At 41.0% G+C, this 12,581-nt stretch overlaps 1 protein-coding gene across 2 annotated transcripts in view; it reads left to right on the top strand.

Moving 5' to 3' along the window:
* Window positions 1-12,581, top strand: part of LOC141771663 (uncharacterized) — a 50,383-nt gene that overhangs the window by 6,489 nt on the left and 31,313 nt on the right. For both annotated transcript variants that reach the window (XM_074642163.1, XM_074642164.1), the window contains exon 2: window positions 414-746. In XM_074642163.1, coding sequence (XP_074498264.1) covers window positions 414-746 — 333 coding nt within the window. The remainder of the gene's footprint in view (window positions 1-413; window positions 747-12,581) is intronic.

Genomic DNA, 12,581 nt, shown 5'->3' with positions numbered 1-12,581 from the left:
CTTTCAAGTTAGCTTATGTTCCACTCGTTTTCATTTCTCACCAAAGGTTTCTTTCATCTGTCTTTCTGAAATGCTTTCTGTCCATTTTCAAAGCTTAATTGGTATCTATAGCTTTCATAGACAGCACAGCTTGAATACCTCTTCATTTAAAAAACCCACACCACTTATAACTTTGCAACAATCTCAGTTAGCCACAACCTCTGCTTCCTCCACCATCGAGGCAGCCATCTAAAAAAAAAGTCCCAGCACACAACCCTAAATAACTCATAATTCACCTGTTGACTTCTGGTGATGTTGCATCACTACAGTGAGAACTTGCATACTGTAATTGCATGTCTTTCCATGTTTATTTAATAACAGATGAAATATTAATGTAACTCTCTGCTCTCTGCTCTTCCTCTCTCTGGACTCAGGCCGTGTGTGCAGTCGGGATGTTCGAGCTTCAGATCCACTACTTCCAGAACCCCCTCGGACTTCTGCAGACCGGAGACTGCTGCGACCTCCAGGCCAGCGGGGGGCAGCGCTGCTCTGCCAGGGACCAATGTGACACTTTCTTCCAAGTCTGCCTCAAGGAGTACCAGGCCCGGGTCGTACCAACTGGAACCTGCACCTTCGGGTCAGGCACCACAGGGATCCTGGGTGGAAACTCCCAGTCTCTCCGTCACCGAGGACACGATGGAGGAGGAGGAGGAGGAGAGGATGGGACTAATGGACACATTGTCATTCCTTTCAAATACGCGTGGCCGGTGAGTACAGGGGCAGTGCTGGTTATCAGTATGGTTACCAAGGGAACGGGCTAAGCTTCAAGTACAATACACTCAAACTGAGGCTAGAGTGGAATAACAATGACGAGTTCAGACTCACATGCTTTTACACCTCTTCTGTCCTTCTCTGAGTGAGGGTGAAAGTGCTGGAGGGCTGGACGACATATAACAATAACTAGAACACCCTTTAAATTGATATAGTAGTCCATATCACAATATCTGTTTAGGTATGGAACAATGCTCCTGTTAAATTGACTATAGTTAAAGTGGCAGTAGGCGGTATATTTTTGGCATCATTGGGCAACAAATCCATAATAACCTTTCAGCATATTGTAATTCAAGTGCTCTGAGAGAAAACTAGACTTCTGCTCCTCCTCATGGCTCTGTTTTCAGGCTTTAAAAAATCTAGCCCGTGACAGGAGACTTTGACCAATCACAGGTCATTTCATTGAGAGAGCGTTCCTATTGGCTGTGCTCCAGTCATGTGACCGTAACTTGGCATTCCTTCAACAGATCTCAACATGGCTGCCGTGTCACAAACTTTCTCATTTTACAGCTAAACCGTGCACTACGAGATGATTCTGAAAACATTTGAGGCGAGAAATAGGCATTAACGTAACATAATATTGATTAATATTTGATCAGCACGACGTAGTTTGACCATTTGGTCGGAGTTTGCGAGTAGACAGCCGACTCTCATAGACAGCAGATGGACAGCAGACCTCAGATCAGCTCTGACTGCTTGTTTTCCTCCGGTCTGTGAAATCTTGCAGATGCTGTTAGGAGCACCAGAGGACACAGAGGCACATGATTTTTTTCCAGGTTACCTGTTTCATGTACTACTGTCACGATATAGCGTGTATAGTTTTATAAAAATAACCTTTTAAAATCATATTTGCTCCAATCTCACCTACTTCAGGTTTAATGCCCATCACATTTGACTGCCTGCTGACAGGAAGTCACATTTTCAAATCTTTGATTTGTAGTGTTAATTTAGACAACAAAATCGTGGATCAAATTATAGCAGAGGTGGAACGAAGACCACCACCACAAAAAATTTGATGAAGTAAAACATTAATCCTAATGAGGATAAAACAGAGGCACTATTTCACGCAGGAATCATCACAAGTTTAACGAATGGCGATTGTTTAGACCAATAGTTCGTGACCAGGAACTCAAATTTGAATGTTTCCAAAACTCTGGTTTATGTATTTAGTGGTAATAAGCAAATGTCAGCATGCTAACAGGCTAAGCTAAGATGGTGGACATGGTAAAAATGATACCTGTTACCATCGACATTAGCTCAAAGCACCACTGTGCTGTGAAATACTGCATTTGTTCATCTTCAGATCTCTAAAAGTCATTCAAATTGAACAATTTGAGAAGGAAAACTAAGTCTTTGTTTGGTCACACTGAGGCCGTAACCCATGACGAGAGATCACAAGTAGACTTCCTTCTAAAATGTCACAAGATGTTTAGACCATCTAAATAAGAGGATCATCAGATGAGACGCTTTACCACCTCAGCTAAACATTTTCCTGGATTCAAAATATGAAAAAATATGATTACAGTAATAGATGATAAAAGAAATTACTCCACAATATTGTAGAATCTCATTTGTAGTTTGCTATTTCCTATGTGCAGTAATGTCTCTCATCCCTGATCTCCTCAGAGTCACGTCTTTTCCTTCCTCTGCATATTTCTGTCCCCTTTCTCCCTCCTTTCCTCCCTCCCTCCAGAACTGAACTTTCTGCACTCTAGTTAAGAACTTCTGGTCTTCTGATTGCTTCCTTTGGGGCGTATCGAACAATCTGCGTCTCGATCAAACATCACGCTGCCGGCTGCTCCATCTTGTGTTCTCATTAAAGAGCAGACCAATTAATCTGCCATTAGCACAACAGCAGGCGAGTGTGGCCGAGAAGGAGAAATCGATCATTCAATCCAGCTTTCTCTTTCCTCCTCTAGCCCTCCCTCTCTCTCTTTTTGTAGTTTTTTTCCCAATTGTGCAGGAAGAAGCTAAGAAAAAACAAATATTAGTAATTAAATAGGGATGAAGGAGTTTTTTTATCTGGCCGCTTCAAACTAAATAGTGTTTGTTAGCCCATATTAGAGGTGTTGCGATATACCGGTATTAACAATAACCGTGACATTTAAGAAATTACATATTGATATTAATAATACACATATGATAATATAGTGTAAATAATCCAGCACCTCTTAAATCACGCTTTTGTACAGTTATGGTCACAGATTCTCTCTCCACCTCCATACACTTGCATTTTAAGTTGAATTAATTTGACAAAAAAAGACATAAAACGCACAATAAACAAAGTTAAAGATGAATTTGACTGATAGTATTATTATTATTTTTTTCAAATTTACTATAGATATTGCTATGATATCGTTATTGTGAATTATTTTGGCCACAATAATCGTGTTGTGAAAATCCGATCGGTACAGTTGTAGCCCATACTATGGATTATTTATGCTTTCATCTTTACTGTTATATCACATTAATAAGCATTAGCGCTGAAATCATTAGTCAATTAAAGATTTTGATAATTGCTAAGTCATTCTAGTCAATTTTAGCCATAAATGCAAAAATAAATCAGCAATTTTAGCCTCTCAAATATGAATATTTGGTGTTTTTCTTTGTTTTTTTATGATACTAAACTGAAACTCTTTGTTGTTCAGACAAAACAAGCAATGTGAAGACATCCACTAGGCTTTCACTGTTTTCTGACATTTTACATACCAAATCATAAATCAATTAAATCTAGAAAATAAAATGAACGGTTATTAAAATAAGGTGCAGTCCTAATATGTATATCAAATCATTTCAACTTGTTTAGTTTGCTTTGAGCCCTGGAATCCTTACAAGAAGCAGTAACACAAATATTCTCATATGGCACAGCTCTTAAGATCAAAAAAATCCATCAGTCCATCCCTCCGTCATCACCCATTACTCACTTCTTTACTGGACTCTTTATTTCAGCAATTAATACTTGTTTATCAATAAAACTAGAGTTAGAGAAGAATCCCTTTTCAAGCGACTTGGCAAGGACACGACAGAGTGAGCCACAATTATTCTAGGGATTGCAGAGGTTTTGTTTGGTTCTTAGTTTTCTCCTCCTGCAGTCTTTTCTTTCTCTCTGTCTTTTAGCCTTTGATCGCTCTCAGCATGGTTGACTTCTCTCTCATAATGAAAGTATAACAGAAATGGCAACAAAAGGCCTTGTGGCTCTAATTCGATTTGCAATAATGTTTCTAATATTGCACAAAACCCGGGTGAAGCTTCAGCGTGACACATACACACACACACACACACACATACACGCCTAATGTATCCACGCTGACCTGAACACACACACACACACAAGAATGTAACACACTGTTGGCTTCGTTTTCTTCTTCTTGATTAGTATCAGCCCATTTACCTTTGAGACTCTCTGTCCCAGAGCCAATTATCATCCCTTATCTGTGTACAGTTTGCTTTTGTGTGCGCTTCAGTGTGTGCGCTGTATGCATACTGCGTGTGTGCCACACTTTTTTGTCTCCTATACGTCGGCGAGGTGTGTGATTGGCAGGTATAGGAGTGTGAGAAAGTTCTCCGTCAGAAAGGCAACCTGGATCAGTTTCAGGGCTGGGCTGCAGGGAGAGAGAGAGGGGGAGAGAGCTGGGACACACAGTGGCAGCGTCAGTGTGTTTTGGGCTGAAAGACTCGCTTTATCTGCATGGCCATCTCTGAGAGGTGGAGGAGGGAGGAAGGGAGGGAGAGTGATCCCCCTGCCCCAGGTGAGGGGATGAACAGGTGAGCGTAGTCATTATGAGGAAAGGTGAGCTCTCTCTCTGTGCCCTGCCCTCCCTCACTTCTCCTTTCTCCCACTAATCTCTTCAGGGAAATGTCTGCAGTCGTATGTGTGTGTGTGTGTGTGTGTGTGTGTGTGTGTGTGTGTGTGTGTGTGTGTGTGTGTGTGTGTCTGTATTTGCTCATGAATGTGAGCAAAGTTGTAATTCGTTGTGTTGTGTTTGTTTTGCATATAATGTTATCAAGATTGCATTGCGGGGGGGTTTCATCCCTGTTAGGCTGCTGTAAGTCTGTGCTGTGATTGCTCTGGTTACTGATGTCTCACTTTTTAACAGCCAGTTATTGAAAACAAATGGTTTTTATTTCAGTTTCTGTAACATGATGTGAGTCTCATGTATAGTTTCGATGCACCAAACAAGAGATTCGGTATACTGTCCAAGGCAATGAGAGTGCAAAGGAGAGCTTTCTTGGGCAGTAAATGACCACAGTAGCTACATGGGATGATGATTGATGATGACTATAAATCTCCCGGTAGATAGTCTCTGCCCTCGATGTGTGCGCTCAACTGTGGCTGAACAAGTCCAAACATCTCATCACCCTCAGTAACGTCTTAAAGACTGTATTAAAGACTAGTTTGATATTTTGGGTAATGCGCTCATTTGTTCTGTTGCCGAGAGCCAGACAAGAAGGTTGGCTTAGTTTGCACTTAGTGTGAAGTTAGAGCCAGCAGCCGGTTAGCTAACACAAGGAAAACAGCTATCCTAGCTCTGTCCAGAGTTTAAAAATATGCCTCTCTACACCTCTAAAGTGAAGCTAGCTAAATAACATTTTGATTCTTGCCTGTTTAATCGTGTCAGGGAAGAGTTACATGTCAGGGAAGATGTATAAACATTAGAGGGAGTCTTCATAACTCCCTCTAAAGGCCTTCACAGGATTACAATTCAGGTGTAAACCTTTTAATGCAGCAAAAAATTGGTCAAGACTTAAACAGTAATTAAAATTTCAATATATAATGCATATAGTATATAAACTTATAATTGAATTAAATAGATTTGGCCCATTGTCACCAAAATCCGATCCAGCTATTTGAGTCAGTATCGGCCCGTTATCCGATCCGATATCGGTGCATCCCTAAACGACACTAAAATGCGAAATATTCGTCTGCAAGTATTATATGTCCAGTGCTTTTATTGTGAAAGATAAGAACGGAAGAAGTGTATCTGGTCTGCGCTGCATTTGTCAAGTTCGAAAGGAGTAATAAAGTTTGCTGTCCTTGACTATGAAGCCTTCGTTTTGTTGTTTCATAAATATAGGTGCAACTCAACACGTTACGCACAATGTGATTGGTTGATGCTTTTATTCGCGATGTGAAAGACCAGAAAATCAACTGTGTTCCTAAAAATATTGCGTCGCTATTTTGCCGCATAATATTCTCGTTCTGTGTGAAAGTACTCATGACAAGAACAATAATTCAAAAAAATATGTTGACGTGTGAATCATGTCGCTTTAGAGATGTTGGTAAGATCATTTCTTTTAGCTAACCACCGCCCCTGGTCATCAGCAGTCTTACAGATAGTCTGAGGGACGTGGCTTCATTTTGACCCCGGCGTTAGAATCACAGACACTCAGCGGTCTGGGATGTTCTAGCTGCGGCGCCTCCGCTGAGGCGGGAAAAGTTCAAAGACTTCATAAATGCGAGGTCATTTCTCTGAGCCCTCTCTCCGTTGGTGGTTTCACTGTTGAATCTGTTTGGATGACGAAGGGGAAACAGAGCGAGCTGCCAAGAGAGAGCGCTCAGTTTGCTCCTGATGAAGGTTTATCTGACAGAAGTGGGAACAAGTCAGTGAATGAATGAGGAGGATGAATGGAAAGCTGAAGAGAAGGTGAGCTGGCAGGTACACGGGGCAAAACTAATGACCAGGTGGTGCTTATTCCTCTATATGTAAATATTCAGCGTATTACCGGACATTGTGGGAACTGGATCTGATGTTTCCTGACCTTTAGTCACTCAGAAGTACTTAATCTAGCTCTGGTTAAGGCCTGCTCTTTTGTTAAAACGACATGTGACAAATGACAATATGATAGGTGCTATAGAAATACTGTTAACGTGAAATGAATGGAGTGAAGTCCCCACCGTTTATAATCCTCATGTCAAGTGTTAAAACTCATTCATGGTCAGGTTCACTGCCGGAGGCCATATAGCTGACTGGTGCTGGGAAAGACCCACATTAGTTGTGTGGGTGTTCTTTGTCAAATGTCTCTTGTCATTCCTTTTAAATGTATCTTGTTTGTTTGCATACTAGATAGCACAAGTTTGCATATAGTCTTATATAATTGTGTTATCACAAACTGAGCTAAATGCTAACTCATCCGTCATATTCAAAACATGAAGAAGAGAAATACAGTCAATAACCATAGATTGTATTCTGATGTTTGGTATCAACACGCGAAGAGGAGTGCGAGCCAAAATACTCTGATACTTATGTCTAAAATGTTAATGTTAGTGCTACATACTGTTGTGTAGTTTGAATTGAAAGAGGCTCAGGTGTCCCGGTGGCTGAATGTTTAAGTCACATATTATGTAGACTAACTACAGTTACTGTTAATGTCTCCAGTTTAGTACTCAGATCTTTTGCTTAGGTAAAAGTACTAATACCACAATGTAAAAATTAGCTGTAATAACAAAAACAAGTCCAGCATTACCATATCACCTGACTATAAAATCAATGTGATCTCATGGGAAGGCATATAAATACCATGCCACTTTTAAGGACATTCCACGTCATGATAAGCATTTTAAGCTTTTCGCATCATTTCCCGCCACAGGGTTAACAGGGTGAAACAGCTTTTTGGGTGTTATTTAAAGCCACATCCTTAACGTTAAAGGTTATGTTGAGGCAACAAAACTACTTCAGTTTAGGATTACCTCATGGTTTGGCTTAAAATTAGTACATAAACTACATAATATATGCACGTAAACAATGTAACATAAGTAGGGAAAACACACCACAAGCGTTACTAACGCAACCTCAAATAAGTCAACAACACTTTTGGTTTCACATGGGACACGAACGCCGGTCTCCTGGGTGACAGTCCTGTGTTTTTATGGATTTCTATGTTACGTCACTGCCTCACTTGCTCTGAGCGTCGCTCGTTATTCTATGTCACTTACTCCGAGCGTAGCATATTCACGTGGATGGGCTTATGTTGCAGTCAGTACAGACTAAATGGTGTGAAATGGCACGCCAAAAGCAAGAACAGTGTTGTGATTGCAAAATTACTTAAGAAATTGGTATGTTATTCATACGACATTTCATGAGACCAGGCTGATAAAATCTATAAAAATCGGAATCTGCCAAGAAACTGTCAAACAATAGAGTAAAAATGAACCTCTGCGATGTCATGGAGGTGTAAAATAACATAAAATGGAAATATTCAAAATTACAGGTACCTCAAAATAGTCGAGTAAAACTGATGTTCCACCACTGTTTTTTTTTGCGTGTCTTGCTCACTTTCATTTGTAATTTGGTTGATGCTATCTACGCTGGCATTTAGGTGAACAAAGCATTTCCTACTCAGAATTTTTTTTTCCAGGCAGCTTCGTGTCACAGAGCTTTTGAGTTCAACATGCAAAGTGCGGCCGACATGCAAATATGTTCAGGGGAAGGTGCTGTGAGTCTTTCCATCAGTCTGTCTGTCTGCTCTACTGTTATTCTGCTGTCCGTGTTTTCTTATGGATATAAATATCCCCCTATAAAAATCCCTCTTACGAACACATTGCATTTCCTGTGACTCATAATAAAAGTCAACTCGTGTTTTGCCAGTTAAATGCTTTTAATTTGAAGCTTCAGCAGAAGGAAATGTTCGGTTTGCATCATCAGTAACTTAACACCAGAGGCACCCAGTTCATAATACTGCAAATATAAATGCTTTCATCAGTGGGCCATAGGCTCAATCACCAGTGTGTTACATCATTCGACAATAGGTAGTGACTTAAAAGATATTTATTCAAATCAAAATGTAAGAGATGCCAGTTTAACCTTTCCCTTTTGGGCCTCAAACAGTTATTATACCCCCGCGACAGCGTAGTAGTCCTTCCGTCCGGACGTCCGTTCGCGTGTCACACTTTCGTTTCCGGAGTAGAACTCGAAAACTATTTAACTTAGGAACTTCAAATTTGGTGTGATGATTGACAGTGTGGTCTAGTTTTGCCTTTTGGGGGTTTGAAGTCCAGGATGCCCAACATTCAAAAATTTTAATTAATTCCAGTACTTCCAAAAGGGCAAAACCTTTGGCCCTACTTTAGTAGGGGTCAAGCAGTGAGCGGGGGTATGTGAGCCATGCTCACTTTTTCCTTGTTTAAATTAAATCATCTGATATGTTTAAAGGGGAAATCTCTCTTAAACATCTCATAAACATCTGAAATATGGCAAGGGGCCCCAAGTAAACTCAGAGCCAAGAAATAGTCCGTCAAATAACCCCCTGTAAAATGGCAAATTGTCGTTTTCATCCTGTTTATACAGATTAAACAAATGAGATATAATGTGTGAGTTAGTGATTAGATGCAGGTGAATGTTGTTACCTTTATACTGAGCCAGGCTATCTGTTTCACCGTTTCTAGTCTTTATGCTAAGCTAAGCTAACAGTCTGCTGACTGTAGCTTCATATATAGCGTACAGACATGAGAGCGGTGTCTATGTTTTCTTTTAACTCTCTGCAAGAAAGCAAATAAGCCTACAAATCTTAACTTTAAATGTAAAATCTTAATCTAAAAGTAACCAGTAGGCCAAACTATAGCTATCAGCTGAGTGTAGTGGAGTAAAAAGCACAATATTTCAGTTCAATATATTACTTGAGTTACTTTCCATCACTGAAACTGATCAGAAGAGACTCTTTATACCGTCATATTGGGGAAATACACACACTGTCTCTCACACACATGTGTAACCTGTGCATTCCTGCTGTGTGGGAGCCGAACGGGGGGAAGTCAGCGAAGGGAAACGAAAGGAGAGGAGAATAGTTGGAGCTTTCTTTCTCTCCGGAGTCTCTCTTTCACTCTTTCTCCTCCTGTCGTTTGTGCTCCCCTCTCTTTTGTCCCCTAATTGACTCTCCTACGCAGCCTCGCATACCTGCATGTACGCTGATACTGTTGTGTGCACATCGTTTGTACACACAAACCTGCAGGCTTGTACACACACACACACTTTCTGTCTCACCCAAACACACACAGATCAGGATTTCATCAGCCAAACACACACACAAAACACAAAGAAGGTTAATTCCTTCGGGATGTGGAGCTTGTGTTTTTTAGAGATAAGTTAATAACTCGGGGGGTAAACGTCTCAAGGGAAGCGTGTTTTAATGATTTCATTTGTGTGCAAATTGGATTGAGGGCAGGAGTCTCTTTATTAGGAGAGAAAAGAGGAAAAGGAACCTTGATTTACATGATCACAGTGACATCACAGTCTGCCGATGTCATTGTGTGTCATTGAATGCAGATTGCGGGTATACAAATGCTTAAATGCACAGCAAATAGTTGACTTTCATCGCCATCGATCTCTTCCTCTTCTTGTCATATCTCCTCACCCTCCTTCCTCCACCTCCCACACACACCCTCTAACTAACGCACTCTCTCTCTCTCTCATTGTAAACCTTTTGTTCTCGGTGTCACTGCCCTCCAGTGATGTTCAGTCCCTCTGGATTACAAAGAGCAGGCGGAGATATTCTAGAGCTGTCATAAATCCTCCCTCTTCTCTCCGTGGTTTCTTGAGTTGCCCGAAGCTTGACAGCAGCAACCGCAAACATTTTTGAGCCGTCACATTGTGAAACATATTCTGACCAGAGTCCTCAGTGATGATTTCAGCTGTGTCCCATGATGCCTCTCCACCGCCTGTCTGTCATTCCCGTCCACACATACTTACTGTAGCCTATACTTAACTCACATCAGTGTGTCTCATTATCACATAATAATACTGTGCCCCTCATTTCTGTCTGTGTGATGGGTTTACTGGTTATGACTCCCACTTTATTCATAACAGATAATCTACAGATCTATCCATCCATCCATCCATCCATCCATCGAAGCCAGTTGTTGTAGAGTAGTGTAGGTCATTTGGAGTAGAATATGTGTGTACGTGGGAAGTGAGTGGTGAAGCAAGAGAGAGAGAGCGGCGGCGACGGCAGCGAGTAACGTTATCGACTCCGGCCAAAGCAGAAAAAGGTAACAGAGTTTGGTTTTATAACCTGGCGGTGCAACATGGCGGACTCCGTAGAGAGGGAACCCACTCCAAATGAAAGTCGATTCATCTTTCCATCGCAACGTCAGCGCCCAGCAGCAGAGCTACATTTCTGCCATTTTGGACTGAAAGCGAAAAGTAACTAGTAAAACGTCCGCCTAAAAAGTGCCGTACAAAATTAAAACAAAATTATTACTGATCAACTGTAATATTCTACCGAAATGGCCATATGTAGATATAAACGGCTCATTCTAAGGTAACGAAAACACAACGATTCTTTTTATTATTATTTTCAGGTGATTATACTCTAAAGGAAACATACTTATTAATATTATATTCCATTTCTGCCAATAGATCCCCCTGATTGTTACACACTGGTCCTTTAAGTTATCCATCCATCCATCTATCCATCTATCTATCTATCTATCTATCTATCTATCTATCTATCTATCTATCTATCTATCTATCTATCTATCTATCTATCTATCCATCCATCTATCTATCTATCTATCTATCTATCTATCTATCTATCTATCCATCTATCCATCTATCCATCTATCTATCTATCTATCTATCTATCTATCTATCTATCTATCTATCTATCCATCTATCCATTTATCCATCTATCTATCTAAACTGGTGTTTTCTTCATCTTCAATATTTCTCTCCCTATCTTTCTCCCATGCCGATTTCTGACTATCAAGTTTCTGTGAGTTTTCATAAAAAATTGATGCGCCACCTGTTTTTTTTATAGCAGACGTGTTGTAGTAGGATGATTGGATCAGGATCGGATCTCAGTACTGAAATTATTTTCATTTTAGACAGTCAAAAGTAACTACTGTATATGACCATCTTTGTAGAGATCCCTTGAGATTCCTGCTATTTGTTTATCAAGACTTTAATAATCTGTGCACACACAGAGACTATTCTGTACAGACACACACCACTCCCAGACTATTTTCTCACTCATAATGCCTCTCTCTGAAAGTGCAGCCGTGGATGTGAAGAGTCCAGACAAGGTAATTTCCTGCGGAAGTCGGAGAGGAGGATGGAGGAGGGGGTTTAGAGGGGATGAGGGCAGTTGGTCTGGGCTGCGATGGGGGGATGTGAGCGAGGGGTGGAAGGTGTAAAGAGTTGAGATTAATGAGCAGAAGGGTAAGGTTGATGTAAGCGCAGCGGAGGGGAGAGGCAGTAACAAAGGAGGAAGTGAGAGTTGGGAGGGATTAGTGGATGATCTCAGTGTGGGGCACAGGTGTTTTGGGTGGGTGGTGCAGATAGGTGTGTGTGTCACAACGTCTTACTCACCCAGTTGAGAGAGTCATAAGCAGCAGGAGGTAAAGGAGGGGAGAGATGATGGGGAGGAGCGGATGAAGATGGGGCAGGGCGACATGGAGGACGAGGGCACGCAATGTCAAGAGGCCTCTGTTGTTCTACGGCGTCTGAAGCAGCCGCAGAGTTTACTTTAAGTCAGTTAACTCTGCAGGAATGTGACTGTCAGACAGACAGAGAGCGAGGATGCAGAGACGGTGGTGGAAAGTAACCAAGTACATTTACTCAAGTACGATTTTGAGGTACCTTATATACTTCTACTACATCTAGAGGGGAATATTCTACTTTTTTTTTTACATCTATCTGACAATTGTAGTTACTTTAACTTTAGCTATCCAACCAGGGGTTCCCAACCAGTTTAGCTTGTGATCTCTTAAAAGAAGCAGTATCTAGTTGAGGCTCCTTGTCACGCTTCTGAAGTCGATGAGTTGCAGTTCCACCAGA

The sequence above is a fragment of the Sebastes fasciatus genome, chromosome 7 (assembly GCF_043250625.1).
Source record: "Sebastes fasciatus isolate fSebFas1 chromosome 7, fSebFas1.pri, whole genome shotgun sequence".
Taxonomy (NCBI): domain Eukaryota; kingdom Metazoa; phylum Chordata; class Actinopteri; order Perciformes; family Sebastidae; genus Sebastes; species Sebastes fasciatus.
Note: the sequence above shows the minus strand (reverse complement) of the source record. Positions and strands in the feature narration are given on the sequence as shown.